Genomic DNA, 23,714 nt, shown 5'->3' on the forward strand with positions numbered 1-23,714 from the left:
AAAATGGAAATAGCATCCACAATTAATACCTCCTAAATTAAAATTTATAAGTTTTCCCCATATAAGTTAAAATGTTTAAATATGGTTTTCTATTTTTTTTCAAAGATGTTTAAAAATTCATTTATTAAATATATTGAATTACTTGCTATCCAGGGGAGGGAATAGGAAAAAGGAAGGGAAAAAAATTTAGAATACAAGGTTTTGCAAAGGTGGATACTGAAAACTATTTGCATAAATTTTGAAAATAAAAAGCTATTTTTTAAAATAATTAATTTTTAAAAATGAAAGGGAGTTTTATCTTTCCTTTGGAGAATTTAAGCACAGTACAGTGGCCTGGATCATTTCAAAAAATTGCTAATCTCGATTTCCTTATCTGTAATATGAAGCAGTTAGAAGAGATTTCTAAAATGTCTTTCATCTCTAAATCCTATGTTAGAAAACTCCATATTTAGATAGCAAAGGGGCTAGTCTTTTTCAAAGGAGGATTGCTGGTAAAGAGAAGATAACCTCTTTATTATGGTCTATGAAAAAGGGGATTTTCTCTGATCTTCTCCCCCTTTTCTTCCTAACAACAAAAGTGTTTCATTATTAAGGAGAACTCAGACTTACTAGGGAGTAGTCAAGGTTATACTTTCAGTCTGCCATAAGATGTCACTAGAGAGTAAAGCAACGCATTATCTTCTCAGATAAAGACTCACTACCTGACACTGTATGAATGTTCTCAGCCTGAATGCAGAGAAAAAATAGAGACCAAACACTGATGCCTCTGTTATAATCTGATCAAACTATGGAGCTTTACTTCTTATTATAATTTTAAAAGAAATGTATTCTAAAAATAATGATCATGACTCTGAAGTACCCAAACATCCAAACCTCAAAAGGCAATTCTTTAACTTTTTAAAAATGTATGGTATAATCAAATTAGTATATGCAAATGTCTACATGTATTTATTAATTCGATAAATTTTAAAGAGGAGATGATAGCCAATAAGACTAAGCACAAAAAAAAAAAAAAGGCTGAAACGAAATTACTGTATTTTAACAACAAAAAGTACTGTTTTAAAACAATCACTTTTGTGGACTGAACAAGAAAATTATGACCAAATATTATAAACTGCCATTTCATGCTTTAATGAGACATTTATGAAAAATAAAATCTCCAAAAAAGATTAACATTTACATAGCAACGTAAGTTACTATTTTCCTCATAATTCCAAGGCAGAATGTACAAATATTATTGTCCTCATTTTACTAATGAGAAACAGGAAACAATTTGCCCAAGACAATACCTAAATGTTAAAATCAAGACTCTAAGATAATGAGCCACAATCCAGTCCAGTTTCATTTGCCATTTTAAATGACTACTTAAAATAAATTTCTAAGTTGTGCTCATACTAAAAAGGCAATGTTTATGCTTTGGATTGCATAGCTTCTAATGAAAATTCTCTAAATATGAGGTGAGAAATTCTTGAACAACAAATTTTTCTCCTTCTCCACCAATAGTTTATAAACTTTAGAGGAGCAAGATTTTATTGTTTTCTTAGTCAAAAGTTGTAGGCTTAATAATTACCAGCATTGAGGTCAAAACATTAAAAGAAATATTTAAAACTAAGTAATTTAATCTTACAAAGAAATCATACCATGTTTTAAAAATGGAGTATTCCATATGACTTTCAAAAGTCACAATGAATAATCTCACAATGAGAATTTACCTTTTCTTGAAGCAACTTTGAGGATGCTGCATCACGATTTCCTTTTCCCCCAGCAGTGTTAAAATGAGACCATGGTAAAACTGAATTAAATGTTAAGGGATCTTCCAAGGCAAAATCTGGTTTCAAAAAAATCTAAAAAAAAAAAACAAAAAAAACCAAAAAAAACCCTCAATCTCTCCCAAGCACTTTACTTGTCACATCCCTTCAAACATTCATAAGACTATGATGAGTAATAAATCTTTAAGATACATGTGAATGACGTAAGCAAATTAAAAGAAAATGTATGGTTTTAAGATTTCAAATAATTAACGAACAATCAAATCAAAACAATCTAATCAAACCAGCTTGAGTTGGGGCAATGGAATGGATAGGATCACACTCTCTATATTGGAAATCAATGTGGAAATTATAGGTTCCCTACCATTTCTTTAATGTTTCCTGTAACATTACTTCTAGAGAATGTTTTTGACTGCTAAGAAGGAAATCAATCAGAAAGCATGAAGAGTTACCTGTATCTAAAAGACATTCTCAAAGAGAAAAAAAATTAGCCAAATTCCCAAATGCCTTTTTGCTATCTCTATCTAGATGTCCTCCTGGCATTTCAAACTTAAATTTTCCAAAATCCAAAATTCATCTTTTCTTTCATTCATTCAACAAGCACTATTCAGCACATTGTGCTAGGTCCTCATATCTAGTTCTCACCTACCTTTCCAGTTTTATCACATCTACTCTCCTTTTCTATATTCTATATTGTGGCCAAATGGGACTGACTTCCCAGGTTTTTAATCTATCCCTTTTCTCATGCCCGACTTGGCTTTTCCTCCAAGCCCACCTCGCACTATGCACTGAAGTCCTTCCCTTCCTGTCAAGTCTAACACAGACACCACCACCAAATGAAAATTATCCGGACCTCTTTAAATTCCTTTCCTAGACTTTCCCCTGAATACAGAGATTTAAAAAAAAAAGTCAACTAAAAACTACAGATAACTCCTAAACTTTGATATTCACTAGGCTTTATGGCAAAATGATTAACTTCCTTGAATTTCAGTTTCCTCATCTGTAAAATAAGGGGAGGGGAGGGGAGCTACACTAGATGATGTCCGATTTTTCTTATAGCTTTAAAGCTATGATCCTATAAAGAGGGTGAGCTATTCTTGAATATCTGCAAAGAAGAGTTTTCTTTAAAGTACCTTAGGTACTTGTTCCATATCTGTCCTGGATTTATCTGCAAGAAAAAGAAAAGAATGTGTGATGAACACCTTTTATTTCATTGTAGCCTTAAACAAAACTTTGTATACCTAGGGACCCACAACACAATAACCACTTCAACATTTGTACATTTGCCACCCATTTTTTGGTTCCTGGGTGACCAGCACTACACTAAGCACTGAACAGGAAATATTACATATTTCAAGATTACATTAACTTTGCAGATGCCATAAGAAACATGTATTTTAGACGTCTATTTTACTAGACAAAGCAAAATATTTTCTAATAATCATTTGAATATAAAGCATTAGTAAGATTAAATCTGGCATATTTGATAGTTATAAGAAACTTCTTTGAACTTTAACATAATTCTACAAAAGGCAGAAAATACATCAAACTTTATGTTAAAAAATTATAAATTCAAAATCTAACAGTAAAAAAAATATTTTTAAATACTTTAATCTAAGGAATATAAGAATTAGGAAAATTGTCCAAAATATTTATCAATTCATGAAGAATCCCTTAATATCAAGGGATAATTTTCTATTAGAACACTGAAATTTTTTAAAAATTATTCTTCCTATCACAAACACTCTTCCTTGCCAATACTATTATAATCAAACACACATATTAGAATAGAGAAGGAGGAGAAAGAAGAAAAGAAGAGGCCTTGTTAAAAATACTTATTAAAGTTATCATAATAATAAAGTACAAGAACCAAAAATGTTACTATGAAGTAGAATATGCACTTATTTTTATGGAGACAATAAAAGTCTCCAAATTAATGTTATTCTTTATTCATTTAAATAAGAATCTAAGTTCTTATTTTACTCAAAGTACTATATTACATGATCTTAAACAAAATATGTACCATACCAGGAGTAAGTAAGAGAGTCCTATCAAAGGTATCTTTTGGAGGACAAATAGTCTTGCATCTCTCATGAATTTTCTCTCTCTATTAAAAAAAAAAAAATCAAGACAAAATTGTGCCATCACTACCAAAAGATAATGTGTTTATAAATTATAAAAATGTTTTAATATATGTTAGTACAGTATGCCTCCCAAATTCTCCAAATTTTTCCATTAGTCTCAACAAGTAGCAATACAACAAAAAGTACATTTATTTATGATACATGGGAAATAATACTACACAAAAAGTCTAGAGACCTAAGTTTAAATACTGCCTCTGTCACAAACCTGGGGCAATTTAATTTTTTTGTTTCATTACTTATAAAATTTAATTGTGAGGAAATCATATTGTACATATTAAAGTACTACATTAATGTGCATTATCATTATTATTGGTGGCAAGATCATAAGTTAATGGTCAATCCACTTGACACACTTAACATTCTACAGAAAGAACAACAAAAAAGCAAGGCAAAGGAGAAATGCATCTGAATTCTTGGTGAGGGAGCATAAAAGATTATTTTAAAAGAAATGCATATCTTAAATGTATATATATTAAATTCATATATAAACTACTTATTGACACTGAATCCTATGTGCTAGCATAAAATCTTATTCTGATTCCAAGTCAGGATCAGGAATTACCACTAGTACTTCTAACACTGTAGGGGATGTGTGCAATATAGAGCTGAAAGTTTGAAGCACTATCCACAAAGGGGCAATCTAGCATAAGAAAAATCATTGGACAATTAGTCAAGATCTCTGGCTTCTACTCTCACCTATCACTAATTCATTTAATGACCTGTAGCAAAAAAACCTAAACTTTCTATAAATTTTCATTAGTAAAAACATCAACTATCTCCAGAGTTATTGTGGAATGGACGAGAAATATAAAGAACTGCTATATAAATGTCATATAACATAATTGTGAAATCTGAATTTAATACTCAAGAAAAAAATTAGCAAGTTGTTTACATAAATTGACCCAGAAATACCAAAGAAGATGTGATATAAGATATTCATTTAACTAATTGTTTGTGGGACAATTCATGGATCTAAGGACATTAAGCAAAAACCCTCTGAAAACTCGTCTACCTATGGTCATATTCAACATGGAAAGTAGCACTGCAGAGCAAAATCAAATGTCAATAGCCAAATACATTATTAACAAATACATAAACAAAAAATTCCAATATAAAATATGAACAGATATGATCAGATTAGGAAATGTAAAAAAAAGTGCTGAGGCAGCTAGATGGTGCCTAGACAAGAGGATAGACTCTAAAGTCAGGAGGATCTGAGATCAAATCAGACCTCAGACACTTAACACTTAACCCCAAATGCCTGCTCCCAAAAAACAATAACAACAACAAAAAGAAGAATTAATAAAATTTAGATGTTGTTACTGATAGAAAAAAAAGAAGAATTAAGTTTAGTAATAATACTTAAATATTTGATGGAAGTTTGTGATAAGCAGAATTTTTGCAAAGACATCTGTTAAAAATCTTATATGAAAAAAACTACACTAATTACAGCAAAAAAACCTACAACTAATAAGATACTGATGTCAGAACTAAGGTGAAACATGAAATTTAGACAAAATTTAAATTTGAAAATTTTCAAAACTAATTGAAGGTCACTTATCAAAAATGGATTCAGTTCAGAAAAACTCCACTAAAATTTGCAGTGAACTTTACAATTATATGAAATAGGAAGGAGCCTTATTTTTTTACTCATTAAAATGAGGATAAAGCTTCAGATATTGAACTATGTAATACAGAACAGTCCTACTAAAAGTTTTATATAAACATATTCATACAAAGAATTTCAGACTTAGAAAAACCCATTAATAGAATAAAAATATTCAAAATAGATAAGGAGTGAGAGGCAGAGTAAATTAAGATGAGATCAGTCCCCAGCAAAACAAACTCCAAGGATGCACAAAAATATTTGTAATTTTTTTCTGAAGTGGCAATGAATGGGAAGATGAGGATTTAATTTAATGGAAATACGAGGAATTATGAAAGGGAGCATAAATTACAAAATGGATCAACAAGTCATGGTACACAAATGTGATGAAATTATGCTGAACTACTATGCTGATATTACTTATATTGAACTTTTATGAGTGGAATGACCAACCAGGATTCCAGAAGACTATAGATCAAACATGCTAACCATCTTCTGATATCGAGAGGTGAAGAATTCAGATAAAATGAGACAAACTGGGAAGAAGGGAGGGATGGCTGATGTAGAAATTTGTTTTGATTGACTATATATGTTTGCCATGGGAGTTAGCAGATAGATCTTGACTAATTGAAGGAAGTGAAGAAGGAAAAAAAGAAAGAATCAAGAAATGATTTTACCTGAGAGATTTCCTGTTGATATATTGCAAAATGTTCTTTGCTGATTTGTGGGAGGTAGAATGAAGGCGTGACTTCTGTGTCCACAAAGTCTAGACCCCATGTTTTTGTGAAGAAATCGGATTCTCTTTTTGCTAATCTAGGATCATTTAATGCTGCTGGAAGATTTACTTTGGAATGATAAATAGTCCATCTATGTTGATCTGCAACTAGAGATGGGGCATCACATAAACTATGTGAATCACCTGCAGAAAACAGAAAAGAAAAAACTCAGTCTTTACAATTGCTTTTAAAGAAAAAAATAAGTTTGGTTTTTTAAGAAAATAGTATTATGAATTTAGTTTTATATAATAAAGTTTAAAATTATCAAGTTCTCTTTTAGGAAATAATATTAATTTAATTTTACATAATAAAATTAAACACAATATGTACATAAGTAGAGACAAATACAACATGGTCTGGAAAACAAAAATAACAAATTCTATTTTACATATACCACCTAAAATAATTTTTAGTAATATTTTGATCAAACAAATCTGTATATTACAATCTAAATTTTTCTATGTTAGTCTTCAGAAAAATGCCCAAGACCTTTCATTTAATTAAAATCCTTATTTTATGTAAAGGATCTGCAGTTGTAAAGAGTTATAAAACACAATTATTCTACTTTAGGGAATTAATATTTACCTTTTTTTAAAAAACAAATATGATATTTCACCATATTTAACTATACTATATTATTTAAAAAAGAGAATTCATTACCTGTGGGTTCCTTGGGACACACATCTGGCAGTGACTGTACAGGTCGAATATGTTTAGTAGAATCTACCTCCTTTTTAAAGAAAACATCACTGCTACTTGCTTGAGGCACTGGTGAAGAACTGTGGCTTGAAGCCATTGCATAAAATCACCCCTCAAATGGAACTAAACAGGAAAGAACAATAAACATAGATCAGATAATTTAATGTATTATATATAGCAAATTCATCTTTTTTTTTCTTTAATAGAAGCACCCTTCAAAAATTTTTAAAGAGAAATTTCTATCCAGTTTCCCTCAAGAATCATAAAATTTTTCTATAACTGGGAAGAGCTGATAGTATAGTAGATAGAGTATTATTGTAGAAATCAAATGAGATAATATTTGTATGGAGTTATGTAAAACTTGAAGCACTATATAAATGCTAACTATTGTCTTGATTTTTAAAATTAAAATGTTTGCAGAATGCAAGTATAATAGCTATATAGTCTTATACCAACTATTGAAAAACAATCTACTAGAAACTATCATTAGATAAGTTAAAACATTTACAAAATTCACACATATAAGACATTACCCGATTAAATTCAGTACAGATGATAATATATACTTCTAAGTTCAGAAGAGAGAATGATGAACTAAACAAGTTTATCAGAGATCAGCAGAATCATATCAGTTGTAGACACAGATGAACAAAGAGTTTAATAAAATAGCTCATGTTATACTTGTGGAAAGATTAAAAGATTAGGGGGAAGAACTTAGGGAAAGGAGGTCAATGGTGCAATTAAACCAATTCAGGTCTGGTTAAATGGCTGGACAAAATTCTTCATGTGAAGTCTGCCTTTGATCTGTGTTATCAGGTGTTGTCTAAAAAGATCAATATGACTCCACAGGAAACTTGCCAATCAACTTAAGACAGAAAAAATGTATATTGAAAACAAAGAAAGTTAATAACAATTAATAGAATAGTATTCTAAGAATAGTGTCTGGGTACAAAAGTTGAGAATAAAAAGAGCTGTTGAGGAAAGAAAAGAATGACAGCAAAGGACTGTTGGAGTTTTTTTGTGTTTTCTGTTATTGTTTTCAGTAAGGGTTTTTTTTTTTTTCTTTTTGGAGGAAGGGGATTATATTAGGAAAAAAACTATGTTTAAAGTAAGAGCTAGGATTGGTGCATAGGATTGATGAAATTATAATGATAAAATCTGGTCCCTGTCTCTGACTTCATCCACTTTGAGAACTGACAGCAGAGAAGACAGCCATCCAAATCCTACTTTGCTCTTCTTTGCAATTTTTTCTTCCAAGAAAAATAATTCTAGAAATGAAAAGGCCTGAAATAAATGTACAACAGAGTTAATATCCACATAAACAAGGATATATTAAGGGAATATGTTATTTCCTTTGACAAACATATAAATATATATATATACATAAGGCAATGTGCGCATGCACAAACATATATACACACACACATAAATACAGTGTATCTGTTTATACAGAAAGTACTAGCAGTTACAAGCCATTTCAGTGATCTATAAAAGAGCAATAAAAAACTGGAAGGAATTTATAAGGCAAATGTCTTTTTTTTTTTTTTTTAAGGGAAGAGAACAGAATCTGAAAACTACAAGCTAATGAGCTTGATTTCTATTCCTGTTAAAATTCTAGAGCATATCCAGAAAAGGAAGTGGTAATCACAAAAAAAATCAACATGGTTTTATTAAAAACACATTGGGCCAGTCTAGCCTCATTTCCTTTTTTTTTTTTTTTTTAAATTTTTATTTTTAACAAAGTTACTGGACTGACAAACCAAGAGAATACTATTTATTTAAATTTCAGCAGAGCATGTAACAAAGTTTCTTATACTACTCTTTTGGAAAAGACTGGAGACATTATAAACCAGCAATAATACAATTAGATGGGCTCAGAGCTGATTGGAGGACTAAACATGAAAAGTAGTAATTAATGGTTCAAATTCAACATGGAAACTCCTCAATGGAGTGCCTCATGGATTTTTGCTTGGTCCTGTCCTCTTTAACATTTCTAACAATAGCTTATCATGCTAATCAGACAGAAATTTGGTAAGACTAGGCAACAGCCTAGATGATGAAATCAGAATTCAAAAGGATTTTGACAAACTCAAAAACGATCAATATTGTCATACAAAGACCAAGTAAACTTTATTAATGGAGATTTATGAAGAACCTGAGGGTGTTTGACCTGAAAACTGGGGAGAAGAGTATGAAGTATGAAAGGTGGAGAGAAATATGTCAGTTATCGAAGGGCTGTTAAATTAAAAAGATATTAGAATTGTTCTGTTTGGTCCTAGGGGAAGAATTAAGAAGAAACAATAGGTGGAAGTTACCAGCAAAAGAAAATTCAGGTTTTGTGCAGGAGAAATCTTTTTTTTGAACTACGCAAAAGTAAACTGGATGTCTTATGAGGTGATTTGTTACCCTTCACTGGAAATCTCAAATAAAAGTTACATGACCACTTACTGGGCATAATGTAGAAGGATTTGTTTAAGCACAAATTGGCCTAAATGGTCTTTGGGCTATTCCAACTTTAAGATCCTATGGTTCTAGTTTTACCATTTTTGGTTTTTTAATGTCACAAAAGAATTGTATTTTGGAATATGCTAAATGTTATTCCTCACCCATACTATTAGGAGTTCTGATGTTTTATTTTTATGTTTCCTTGATGCCTAATCTTTAAATTTTTTTCATCAACGGAATGATTAACTCTACATCACATGTGCTTACCTCACATGGGTTAGCAAAAAAATCCCATTATGCTAACATATGACATTAGTATGGCATTCTGTATGTCACTAAATGACTAATCTATTTCTAGTGATACAAATGTAAAAGCACATAAAGAGTTTTGTCAGTCTTAAAGTATTATAAAAATATGTTATCATTTTTGTTATATCTATGTGCACAAAAATTTAGAATAATACAAGGTAGCATGGCATTTAAAATAAAGGAACTAGGAAAATGGGTTAAAATATCACCTTTGCCCAATACTATGAAAAGAAATTTTGGTATACAAAATGAGCCCTCCAATTGTAAGGTCAAATTAAATTGAGGGAATCACATAAGAGACCACAGGTCATATGCCTCTTATGGGGAGAGAGCGAGCCTAAACACCTACTCTACTGAAGGTAGGTAAGAAATCCAGATATAGTTCACCTGTAGCATCCACCTCTGGGATGAAAGAGATAGACTACCTGGTAGCTATCTAGTTTAACCAATTATTCTCTTCTATTTTATTCTAATTATGTGATATTCTGTTTTTCTTCTGTGCTGCTTAAGTATCAATATCAGTGCTTTCCACATTTCCGTATAAGCAAAGTCAACTGTGTATAAGTCATACACCTTGATAAGACTAAAGTTCTTCATCTGTAAAATGGGGATGACAATAGTATCTTCTGGAATAACCTAGACAAAAAAGTTGTCATGAAGCTCAAAAGAGATAAACTATTTTGAAAATTTTAAAATAATGGATATGTTTTGCTTGATATTAAGACAGTATAATAAATACTATAAAAGAATTACAAAGTATTATGGGAGTTCAGAATGAAGTATCATAAGTGGCATTTGAGATGATTTTTTAAAAATAGCATTTTAAGGAAAAGAATGATAAATGTTAGACAGGATGTAGAAAAACTGTAACATTAATGCATTGTTGGTGAAATTGTGAAATGATTCAACCATTTTGGAGAACAATCTGGAACTATACCCAAAAGGCAATTATCAAGCTGTGCATATTCTTTGATCCAACAGTGCCATTATGGAGTCTACATCCCAAAGAAATGATTTTAAAAAGGAAAGAAACCATATGTGCAAAAATGTTTGTAGCAGTTCTTTTTGCAGTAGCAAGGAACTGGAAACTGAGTGAATGCCCATCAGTTTGGGGAATGGCTAAAAATATATGAAGGTAATGGATATTACTGCTACATTAGAAATGATGAGCAATCTGATTTCAGAAAAGCCTGGAGAAATCTACATGAAGTGATACTGAGTGAAATGAGCAGAGCCAGGAGAACATTGTATACAGTAACAAAAAGATTATGTTGGACTTGGCTCTTCACAACAATGCTGTAATTCAAAACAATTCCAATAGACTTGAGATGGAAATGCCAATCACTTCCAGAAAGGTATCTATGGAAACTAAATGTGGATCAAAGCATAGTATTTTTGTTTTTTTCTTTCTCATGTTTTTCCCCCTTTTTGGTCTGATTTTTCTTGTACAATATGAGAAATATGGAACTATGTTTACAAGGATTGCACATATTTACCCTATATCAGATATTTGCTATCTTGAGGAGAGGGAAGATAAGAGAGGGAAGGAGAAAAAAGTAGAATACAAAGTCTTACAAAAAATGAATGTTGAAAACTATTTTTATATGTATTTGGAAAAATAAAATACTATTGAAAAATAGCATCTTAACATGGAAAATGGAGAGAACATTCTAAAAGGAGGGAACTGATGAAAATTTGGAATGGAAAAGTACAAAGAATTCCTAGAGCAGAGTGACTACCGCAAAAATGAATAAAGAGTAGGATCTATGCATAGGAGTACTATGAAATAAGGCTAGAAAGGTAGCTGATACACCCAGCGAAAGAACATTGGGAAAGGAGTGTGACCAAAATGTAGCATTTACACTTTTTCGGTTATTGTTTGCTTGCATTTTTGTTTTTCTTCCCAGGTTATTTTTACCTTCCTTCTAAATCCGATTTTTCCTGTGTAGCAAAACAACTGTATAAATATGTAGGCATATATTGTATTTAACATATATCTTAACATATTTAATATGTATGGGACTACCTGCCATCTTAAGGGAGAGGTGGAGGGAAGGAGGGGAAAAGTTGGAACAGAAGTTTTTGCAAGGGTCAATGTTGAAAAATTACATATGTACATGTTTTATCAATAAAAAGCTATATAAAAAAAAGAATATAAGTAACACACACACACACACAAAGAAAGGTAACTGAAGGCCATTATCAAGGAAAGAAATTAGCAATGAAAGAAGAAGCAATGTAATCTAAATATGTCAGTAGGCAGAAAAGGGAAAGACAAGGAAAATTAAGAAGAGACTGAATATACAGCAAAATAGAATTTCTCATATATGAACAACTAACAACTATTAGTTCAAATCCATTCAAAATAACCACAGAAAACTATCAGAAACACATTTTGGTCATTATGGGCATTCCTACGTGGCAAACATCCAATCACCAAACTTCAGTAAAAACAAATAATTATTCAATGCTACACAAAATGTTCAACAAGCAGATACTTCAGGTATCATAATCTTCCCTAGCCTCTTGTTTCTGTGCCCCTTGCCACCCTCTGTAATGCATTCTTGTCACTACCATCTCTTCCTCAGAGATAAATAAATTTTTGTTTGAGACTTTGTCCTAGTGTGTAGAAGTGGCAAAAATAGTCAGTAATAGGTCCTCAAAACCATGACAGTAGAATGACAGAAATGGAAGAAAAGAACAAAAAGGCTTAAGATTATAAAACATGGGCAAGGGCAAAAACAACTCTGAAAATAAATCAAATATGTATAGCCATCCAACTGGTTTCCTACCTCAAATTTCCCCACTCAATTCAGCTGTGAAGGTGATTTTTCAAAAGTTTAGATTTGGCTGTTATCAATTTGTTCAAGTGGTCTTCTGTCATTTCCAATTTCACACATAAATTTCTTGGTTAGGTATTTAAAGTACTTCCTTCCTTGGCCTCTGCCCTACCTTTCCAAGATGTTTACATTTTCTTCCATGCACTCTATGACATGGCTTCTTGGCCTCCTTGCTGTTGCTTGCTATACTGTATTCTACCTCCATCTCCATGCCTTCACACTGGCTGCATGTCGGCAATGATCTATTCCCACTTAGCTCATTCTTCCAAGTTTCCCTGATTTCCTTCAAGACTAAGCTCAGATTCTACATAATACAGGCCTTTCCCAGTTCCCCAGCTGCTTATTCCTTCTATCTACTCTTATATATCCTATATAGACCTACTTGTTTACATATTATCTTTCCTATTAAATATAAGCTTCTTTTGAGGGCAGGGAGTGCTCCTCCATTAAGCATTGTAGAACCTCCTAAATTTCATTCATTAAGTCAAAAAAAGTTAAACTCTAACTATCTATCTAGATGGATACACAGTTGAATGGACAACTCATGGAGTTCACCCATCTATATATATATTTTGGACAGAACTGATAATGAGATATGTATAGAGTTGAACAAAAGAAGAGCAGGATCATCTTCGGAAACAGCACAGTTATTTTATTAGTCCTATGGTTTTTTCTTGAAACAAAAGCCCAAATTTGTAATATAAATATTCTTCTATTAGAGTTGTTGTGCAGATGTTAAGTCATGGAATACCACAGTTTTTAAAGAAGTTAAGTTGAAGCTTAGTCAAAAGGTCATTGAAGAACTGCTAGGTACAAGCAGGCTGAAGCACACTACAAATTCATATTGTACACAAGTGGCATAAATGATGTCATCAAAAAACTGCGTGACCAGAAAAAAAAAAGTCATACAGAAAAAAAAGCAAAAACTAACTGATGGATGGCCCACCTACTCCAATAGTAACCATGCAATATCAATAGAACTGAGGGCCACAGAACAATGAGTCTATTGAATTGGGCAGGGAAGGCAGAGAAAATTCTCACAGAATACACAGTTATGGATAGTTTATAATAAATACCACTGGAGTTAGTACACATATTGATAAAATCACAAATGCACTAAAATACAGAAATTATTAGTGATAAAGATTAGGTAAAGATATTTGTTTTTTTTTTTTTTTAATTTCCCAAGTCCAGATATTTATTAGATTCTTGATGTATAAAGATGACACATAACATTATATCTATAAAAATCTTCTATTAGTCCAAATATAACTTATGCTTTTAAATTGGGATATTTTTGAAAGGAAAAAGATATATAGAAAAATACTGAAAAACAATTACAGATATAAAACACAGTGAAACACTTTTTAAATGTATTTACATTAAGATAAAGACTTCCTGTTTCTATCAACATTTTGCTTCTATCACTTTTTTTCTTATTCTTATTGAATGTTTGCTTATAAGCCACACAAAAGATTTTGTATAAACTATATTTGGGGAAAAATTAGTATGGGTTGTATTCAAAATAAGGTAAGTTTGATGTCAAAGGTCTGGAATTCAAAAGAAAAAGCAGGCTTGAGTAGAAATTAGTCTTTTGAAAAGCACAAATTTTATTGTTAATTTAAAAAAAAATTAGTACTTGCTTTAATTTTTTTATTATTTATATTTATTGTTTTAACATATATAATTTTTTTTTTCTGAGACAACTGGGGCCAAGTGACTTGCCCAGGATCACCCAGCTAGGAAGTATCCCAACATATGTAATTTTTGAATGTCAGGAAAATATCTGAAGAATTTTTGATTATTGAAGCCAACAATACAGACTAGATTATGGTATAGGTTTGTTTTTGTTTTTCCCTACAATAGGGGAAATACTCAATACTGGGAAATAAATCATTCAGACTGGAGCTATGACTTTAAAAACCTACTGCACTGTTACTAGATATATTAGTGTACTACTACTAGTTGTCTTTTACCAATCTGACACACATGCTTTTATTATTTCCGAAACTAGAGATAATACTTTAAAACACTATGAAAGACCAAATTAAGAGTTTTCTAAAAACATCTTCACCAAAGAAAAAGGAAGATGTATAGATGTGGCCGCAATGTCACAATTCAAAACCAATAAGCCAAATCAGCTAATTTTAACATATTCTAAAACAAAAGAAAATCTGCTGCAAGAAAACTGTGCAGTGGGGCATGCCAAAGATGAACAAATATTGCATCAAGCATTTTGTATTACTACCTTTATACTTTTCTCTAGCAGAGATTATCTAGAATAGACTACATGTTTTGTTTTTTAAATATCATCAGTCTTAATTCTATAATCCCACAGGATAGAGAGTTCAAATAACTCTGACCTGGAATTTCAGAGTTAGAAAAGACTTCAGAAGCTGGCTAATTCAACCCAAACCTGAATTAAGAATCCTCTCTACAACAACTATTACATTGCCATCCCACCTCCACTTCCAGACCTTTAATGAGAAAGAGATAAATTATCATTTCCCAAAGTAGATAATTCAAACTTTGAGAAAACTCTAATTTTAAAAATTATCCTTATATCAAGTTAAAATCTGTCCTCTTTATCATTTCCACCTATACTTCTAATTCCACCATCTGGGACCAAACAAGACTAAACTTTCTTCCCCATTATCTCTACTCTCCTAAAGAACTAGTTAAGAACATCCCTCAAAAAAAAAAAAAAAAAAAGTGTCAAAGTCTCTTTTAAAGACAAAATGGAATGGAGACAGGTGGAAACGAAATGGTTTAACTTGAACTTTAAAAAACTGATATAGTAAACATAACCATCATAAGATATTTCAATTTTGAAAACAAACAGATCTTTTAAATTAACCAGTATTTTTCACCTCAAAAAAACAACACTTGTTAAATTAAAAATAGTATATTATACAAATATATCAACCATCCTTTAGATGTTTCCAAGTTGAAAAAAAGAAATAAGTAGGGAGGTTTCTCTCTCATGGCTTTTTTCCCTTTTGGTCTGATTTTCCTTGCACAACATGACAAAGATGGAAATACGTTTTAAATGATTACACATTTATAATTTGCCATCTTGGGGAGGAATTCAAAGCCTTAAAAAATGAATACTGAAAGTTATCTTTATATCTTGTAAAAAAATAAAATACTATTAAGTTGGGTGGGGGGAAGAGAAAGAGAATGTGACAAGGGCTCGAGACCAAAAAGTTTGAGAATCACTAACATATGCAATAAAAATGTTTGATAAAGACTAGATTCTAGGATATCTGTGCTAATTGACCAATTTCTGAAGTTAGAATCTAAATTCCCCTTAATTTTTTTTGAAAATTTATTAATGTCATCTGTCATAAAGTTATTAAAACTGCTGAATTTTACAAGAAAGTAAATCTATCCCAAAGAGATTTTTAAAAAGGCACCTGTATGTGCAAGAATGTTTGTGGCGACCCTCTTTGTAGTGGCCAGAAACTGGAAACTGAGTGGATGCCCATCAATTGGAGAAGGGCTAAATAAATTGTGGTATATGAATGTTATGGAATATTATTGTTCTGTAAGAAATGACCAGCAGGATGATTTCAGAAAGGCCTGGAGAGACTTACATGAAGTGATGCTGAGTGAAATGAGCAGGACCAGGAGATCATTATATACTTTAACAACAATACTATATGAAGATCACTTCTGATGGACATGGCCCTCTTCAACAATGAGATGAACCAAATCTGTTCCAATAGAGCAGTAATGAACTGAACCAGCTATACCCAGGGAAAGAACTCTGGGAGATGACTATGAACCACTACATAAAACTCCCAATCCCTCTATTTATGTCCACCTACATTTTTTATTTCCTTCACAGGCTAATTGTACACTATTTCAAAGTCCCATTCTTTTTGTACAACAAAATAACTATTTGGATATATATATTATTTAATTTATACTTTAACATAAAAAAATAAGAAAGTAAAGACTGTAAATATATCTGATATATCTCCAAATACAGAAACATCAAATCATGAATAAGGAAAATGAAAATGTCCAATAATACAATGACACCTCAGTTATCACTGTACTTGGAAATATATTAGCATAGAGGGCACAGAAGTCTTAATAAAGACATTAAAGGTTAAATTCTCAATTATCCACTTAAAAATTATTTTCTTCGTGGCTTATCTGCAGTAAATTTGTGTTCAAGGTCAGTACCTCTCTCTTTGTTCCTTCCTAGTACAATATTGAGTTGTTTTCTGCTTATCACAACCGATTTACTCTTAGCTAATGTACATTTTATAGTAATTTCAATGATCTGAGATAAGCAAAAAAAATGGAAAGGTAAATATTTAGTAGTAAAAGTTATATGATACATTACTAAGACAACTATGTTATGATTATTCATTGTCTAAAATTATTGCACTATGGTTGGTAAATAAATTGACAAGCTAATTATATGAGTGAAAGCTTTAAAAAAAAAAAAAATTATCACAACCAAAGACACAGCTCCAGAATTTTGAAGTGATAATTTCCTTGTGGAAGATTTATATAGAAATTTCTAGATAAGAGATTTCCCAGAATGTGAAGACATGGATAAGTTACTGTTGATACCAGATAATGGAATACTATCCATCAATAGAAAAAAAATCTGCTTAAGTATTAATCATTTTCATCTTAGATGTTTGAAGGAAATATTTCAGTATCTTAATTCAATTGTATCCCTCTCTCAATATTACTAAGTATCAGGAAATGTACAATTTATTTTGACATCAATTATAATTTTGATCAGATTCTTCCTCTTTTTCTCCTAGAAATTTACTAAAAGGAAGTAATGGCCAAAACACAGAATATGTTAACAATTAAAATTCTATAATATCTCACTTAGATAGCTAGTATTTATATGGCGCTTTAGGGTTTTTAAAACACTCAAGATATATTCTCATTTGATGGTCTAAACAATTCTAGAAGATAGATGCTATTAGGATACCCATTTTATAGATGAAAAAACTGAGGCTAAGGGGTTGACTTGACCAGAGTTACACAGTTAATGACCTGAGGCAGATTTTGAATTCAGGTCTTCCTAACTTTAAGTACCTAGAACTATCCACTGAATCACTTCATTTATTGTCTTTGTAGTAAAGTGATTTGTGACCACATTCAATCTCTTGCATTCACTCAATCCCTCATGTACTTGGGAAAATATAGAAGCTATCTTGAATCCATGATTTAATTTTCTATTACAAAAAATTTCTCTCAGTACCCAAAAATCTTTAAAACAAAAGAAAAAAGGGAATACATCTCTTGCCATAAATTCCATCCAACTTCTTCACTTTCTGGTTCAAGTTCCATCCCTAATACTTCCATAACTAAGGCTGGTTTAAGAAACTTGTTCAGTCATTGTATCAAATATTTTCCCTTGATTGTTTTTCTTTGTCAGAGAGGATATAATCTGGATAGAGGCTGAAATAATTGTGATATAAATACAAAAGACATTAATAAAATGTATTATACTTAAATATTTTTAAAAAAGAAATTTGTTCAAACTAGTTGAACTCTCTACTCATACTTCTCCCTTTACCATAATTCTAAAAAACAAGTTGACACAATTTTGTGAAAGTTTTAAAAAATGTCTTTATCCTCATCAATGTGATTTATCACTGACCCATCTAAAAGGATACAAGCTAAAGGCAGACTACTCAGATATTTAGTTTACCAAATATGCACAAATCAACACTATCTTCTGTGTAATCTTCAAGTAAAATGTAATAATAATACAGAAAAAAGTTATAAAAATGAAAATTTTAAAAATCATTTTTAATAGAAATCTCTAATAATAATTCTAATAGAAATCTTCAATAAGAATAGGAGCTATTTATCTCTTCTGTATTACAAGGAAATAACTGGCAATTAATATATTAATTGTTTGCTGAGTTGAATAAAAAGTCTTACTCCACTATAGATGGAGGTGACTGGCTTCTTGAAACTATAGCTGGAAGAGACCATATAATACAATATCCTCATTTTACAGATAAGGCAACTGAGGTCTAGAGAGGCTAAGTGACTTACCCAGGCTATTAAGTAGTGTCAGGGATAAAATCTGAACTGAAATCTTCTGACTACACAATTAGCATGCAATCTTACTATGCACTGAAAGGGTTCTGAGTACAGACCCCAATCAGATTTTATATTTAAGACTTGAGAATCAACTTAAGGTTTATCAATCATCACTTGAGCCACAGGGTCATGAATTTGTTGGCAGAATACTTTATCTATAAAATTGCCTTCTAAACTCATATTACCAAAGGAAGCACTTGAACTGATAATGTCTAATATCTTTAAAGTACTGGTGATTCCTGGTCATCATTAGGAAGAGCATTTTACTGTGTGGCAATACAGTGTTGCTCACAGGGGTTTATGAGGTATTACATACATCCCCAAAAGATCGTTCTGGCTATTCCTGTTATTTTTAAATTTCGTTTTTGTTTTTTGATAAGAAACTTCCAACTCTCACTTTCCACTCCTATGCTGTCGAGAGTATTCACTTCTCACCTCCTGCCTTTCCCCACTTTTTCTGTACTCTACACAGGCCATGCACCTGGAATGCATGACTTCCTCATCTTTGCTTTTTTCTAGAATATCCTTTGAGATCTTTAGAGGTTTAGAAAGTCCAGTCTCCTCTTCTTACATATGAGGTACAGAGAAATTTGGAGAGTTGGCTAAAGCTTCATAGCAGGTGATAAGTGTGTCCAGAATTGGCTCTCTTCCTGCCCAGTACTCTTTTATATTGCAGGACCTTCTAGAATAACTGATTTTCTAGAGATTATTTATTACTTACTACAATTATCCCAAGAAACAATCAGTTCATATAGCTCTGTTTTGCTTATTTCTTGGTTCTCTGAATAGTCTAGGTCAGTGATAAATCACATTAATGAATGAAAAGATTTTTTTTACAACTATGGTAAAGGGAGAAGTGGTATATAAGCAGAGAGTTCAACAAGTTTGAACAAGTTTTTAAAATAGCCTTAGTTATGGAAATACTGGGGATGGTATTTGAGCCAGAAAGCTGAAGATAATAATTGGATGGGATTTATGGCATAGGATGTATTCTTTTTTTCTAAGAATATTACCAATTACAAAAGTTTAAATATTAGTAATAAAGTCTTCTGAAAATCTAGTAATACTATTTCATATTTACATTAAGTTATAACTACCATTTTTACCTTTCTTTTTTTAAAAAAACTAGGTCTCCCCTATATTCTTCAGGCTTTAAGATAGCAACTTCTCAAGTCCAGATCCCACTACTTACTGATTTACACAGAAGCAGTGACCTGAGTCAGTCTGTCTGCCCATCCCAGGGGGCATTATCCTATACTGATGCTCAACAATCTGCTAACCTAAACCTTTGCAATAGGTGAAATAACAGGTGTGCCATCAGACCTGGCTAACCATCTATTTCTTCAAATCCATGAGTTTTTTGTGAAATTCACATTTATCATTTTGTTTTCTGCTATCACTTCCCTTAAGGCCATTCTGTAGTATCAATGAGTAGAAACATGGCATGCTCACTATGTACCACACTTGTAGGTTAATCTCTTTAAAGGGGTCATAAACACTGTGCCTCTGGAAGTTTAAATCAGTGGTAAAGTCTAACCTGAGGGAGTGTTGGTTGATGGAGTTTCAGGCTTTCTGTATTTTAGCAGCCTTCAGAAATCCCTTTTCAAAGAGGTCCAAGCTTCATATGAAGCGTTTATCAACCACTATTTGAAATTCTGCCACTTTGTCCCTGCTTTACCCCTCGCATTAAAAAGAGGTTTAGATGGCAAAGAGGAAGAGTGTTTCTTTCTGATCCTTATCTCTGTTTCTATATGTTATGTATGAGCAAAATACGTCTATCTACCTTCCCAATGTAATGTGAAAGATAGAGTAATGGTAAACTGTTTTTAATATTCAAGAATTTCACTGCAAATTCATGCACTTCATATGCAAAAGCCAAAATGATCTTAACTCCCAAATTTTCACTTCTCTAATATGCTTTAAATCAGAGCTCCTTAAACTTTTCCCATTCCTGACCCCTTTTTACTGGGGAAATTTTTATGCAACCCTGAGTATATAAGTATATAAAATAGGTATACAAATCAAATATTAACTAATAAGAAATCATACTTTTATGATCCCCACATTCAATTATGCAACCCCAAATGGGCTGGCAAACATGAAGCTTTGCTTTAAACCACAGGTTATCAAATCAAATAGAAACATCCCTATTAGCAACAAACTGGGTCAGAAAACCACAAATAACCTATGTTGTATTATTTTTATGGGCAACTAGATGGCAAAGTGGATAGGGCACCAAAATAGACAGGGCCTGCAATTCAGAAGACATCTTCTAGAGGTCAAATCTAGCCTCAGAAACTTACTAGCTGTGTGACTCTGGGCAAGTCACTTGCCTCAATTTCCTCATTTGTAAAATGAATTGGAAAAAGAAATGGCAAACAACTTCATTGGCTTTGCCAAGACAACCACAAACGGGGTCACAAAGAGTCAGATATGAATGAACAACAAATATGGTATTTTTATTTATTTTCTAAAACATTTTCCAATTCCATCTTAATTTGTGAATTTTTACTTCTACTTTACATGTTCAAGAACATAATCAAAGGATCTAACCTATAGCTAAAAGCAGCCTTGAAGTCAGGAAGACTTAAGTTAAAATCCTGCCCCAGACAACTAGTTACATAACTTTGGACTAATCACTTAATGTCAAATTTCTTCAACTGTAAATTGAGAATAATAACAACAGTTACCTCTCTGAGTTAATTTAAGGATAGAATAAGATAATTGTAAGATGTCTGGCACATAGGAGGCACTATATAAATATTCACTATTATTATTCCCAAAATCACATACTGTCATGTTATCCTTGGAAAGAATAGGAATGACAAATAAAATGTCTTTTGCACAAGACCTTTTTCAAATTTCAGCTATAAGATCCTTTGAGTTAGTCAATTAAGCACCTACTATGTGCTAGGACTAAGTAATTGGGATACAAAAAGGGCAAAAAGAAGCTTTCAAAGAGCTGAATAGACTTTCATGGAGGAGACAATATACAAATAATTAATTACAAATAAACTACATACAAGATAAATTGTAAATAATCAATATAAGCAGTAACTCTAACAGGAATTAGGAAATGGCTTCCTAAAAAAAAAAAAAAAAAAAAAAAAAAAAGATGATTTAGCTGGAACTTGAGGAGAGAAGCCAAGGAAACCAGGAAACGGTAGCAATGAGGCGAGAGAATATTACAGAGATGGGGGACTGGCCAGTGAAAATTCCTGGAATTGGGAGACAAAGTGTCTTGTTCCAGGAAGGACCAGCATTATCACTAGTACCAGGCAAATAAATGCTTAATAAATTTTGGTGAATTGAACTCTTATAATTTTAAGTATCAATAACTGAATCAGTCTTAAAGCAATGATTTCTAAATTTTTCCAATCTTCCAAACTTATTGAAATGTGTTTTTGAAATGATATTAATGATTTTTTTTAAAGTTCTGCTTATTAACAAATAAAACAAAACTAAGCTAACAATATTTTCATTAGTTATCTTCAGGGATACAGAATTTTAAAAATTTGTTCATATTTCCAAATTTAGTGACAATAAAAAAAATCAAAAAACTTCTATAATTTTTTTTAAGTTTGCAAAATATTTTACATGCATTATTTTTATTGAACTTCACAATGGTGTCCTAAAGGTATTATTGCCCCAATCTTACCCAGGAATTAACTGAGACTAGTAATAGTTTAAAGGACTGGCCCAAAAGCACAACTAACAAAAATGTCAGGAGGAAGCTACAAACCAACTCTTTCAGACTCCAACTCCAGCTTTATCCATTACATTATAAATCTATATAGATTTATAATGTGCCAACCAGGCGCACCGAATGGCAGCCTCTCTCTGATAAAGTGTGGGAATTATAACCATCTTTGACACTGATTAAAAGTAATGAGACAAAATTAAAAAAAAAACTAAAAATTAGTTCCACAAGCAAGATTTCATAGTTTTTTTTTTAATGTTACAACACTATATATCACTCTAAATTTTATTTTATATTTTGATTTCTAAGATGACAGTAATTTCTTATTCAAGTCAACACTTCCATAAAAAGTTAACATACAAGTATACAGATAGATGATAGACATTACCTTTTTAAAATCTATTGTTTCTACCCAATATTTTGTCACCAGTGGAAAAAACTTCAGAAAGAAAAAACTTCTTGTTCGTGACCTACAGATGTAATATAACAGAATAATTTGGAAAATCTTTGAAATTTGTAGTAGTTCTATGAAGTTTTGTGAAAAGAATCATAAAAAAAATTCTCCTTTCTTTTAAAGAAAGAAAGCTGTAATTAATATTTTCAAAGACAGATAAACTAAGTTCACAAAATATTCAGAATAAAAAAATACACAAACACATATAACTCATAGTATGGATCCAATGTAGACCATTATGGTAAAGTTGCACAAATTTCTAAAAGCCACAATTACTAATAACAAAATTATTCATATATTGAAAGAAAATTTTCACCAGGACCCACCACAAGTAAACACTGATTAATAAAAATTTACATGTAAGAGATATTCAAAAAGGAGTTAACTGTAATCTAATTACAATACAGAGATATAAAAATAAACATCTCCCATCTTTTCAAACAGCTCCAAAAGTTGTTCGGCAACTGGGAACTCCAAGACATTAGAAACATACTCCCGATAATCCACAGAACAAATTAATCAATCATCCATGACACAATGCTCATTATCGCTACTCAGTATATGTACGGGAGGAGACAAATGAAAGCACTTTTTTTATTATTCAAATCGATTAGCTTAGTAAGCATTTCTCATTAAAGTGCCGGAATTTCACAAATCATGAATCCGGCACCCATTTGAAAAAGGAACAAAAATTCGACTATTTTAAAAGGGAAAATCCTGATGAATGTTTTTAAAGCCAGTCGAAAGTTTGTTTGAATGTGTTTGAAGATTGCAGAGATTATCCCTTTCGATCCCGCAGACACACAGAAAATTCACCACTGGACTGGGCAGGAAGAATACTAATCAAAGGGGTTCCCCGTCAGTGGAGAAGGAGGAGGT

At 31.6% G+C, this 23,714-nt stretch overlaps 1 protein-coding gene across 1 annotated transcript in view; it reads right to left on the reverse strand.

Moving 5' to 3' along the window:
* The window catches only part of VPS54 (VPS54 subunit of GARP complex), a 76,483-nt gene that overhangs the window by 52,201 nt on the left and 568 nt on the right, over positions 1–23,714 (reverse strand). The window contains exons 2-6 of the mRNA XM_051975378.1: positions 6,956–7,117; positions 6,197–6,438; positions 3,798–3,876; positions 2,903–2,937; positions 1,713–1,844 (exon numbers count right to left, since the gene is read on the reverse strand). Coding sequence (XP_051831338.1) covers positions 1,713–1,844; positions 2,903–2,937; positions 3,798–3,876; positions 6,197–6,438; positions 6,956–7,091 — 624 coding nt within the window. The 5' untranslated portion in view covers positions 7,092–7,117. The remainder of the gene's footprint in view (positions 1–1,712; positions 1,845–2,902; positions 2,938–3,797; positions 3,877–6,196; positions 6,439–6,955; positions 7,118–23,714) is intronic.

Source organism: Antechinus flavipes, chromosome 2 (assembly GCF_016432865.1).
Source record: "Antechinus flavipes isolate AdamAnt ecotype Samford, QLD, Australia chromosome 2, AdamAnt_v2, whole genome shotgun sequence".
Lineage (NCBI taxonomy): Eukaryota > Metazoa > Chordata > Mammalia > Dasyuromorphia > Dasyuridae > Antechinus > Antechinus flavipes.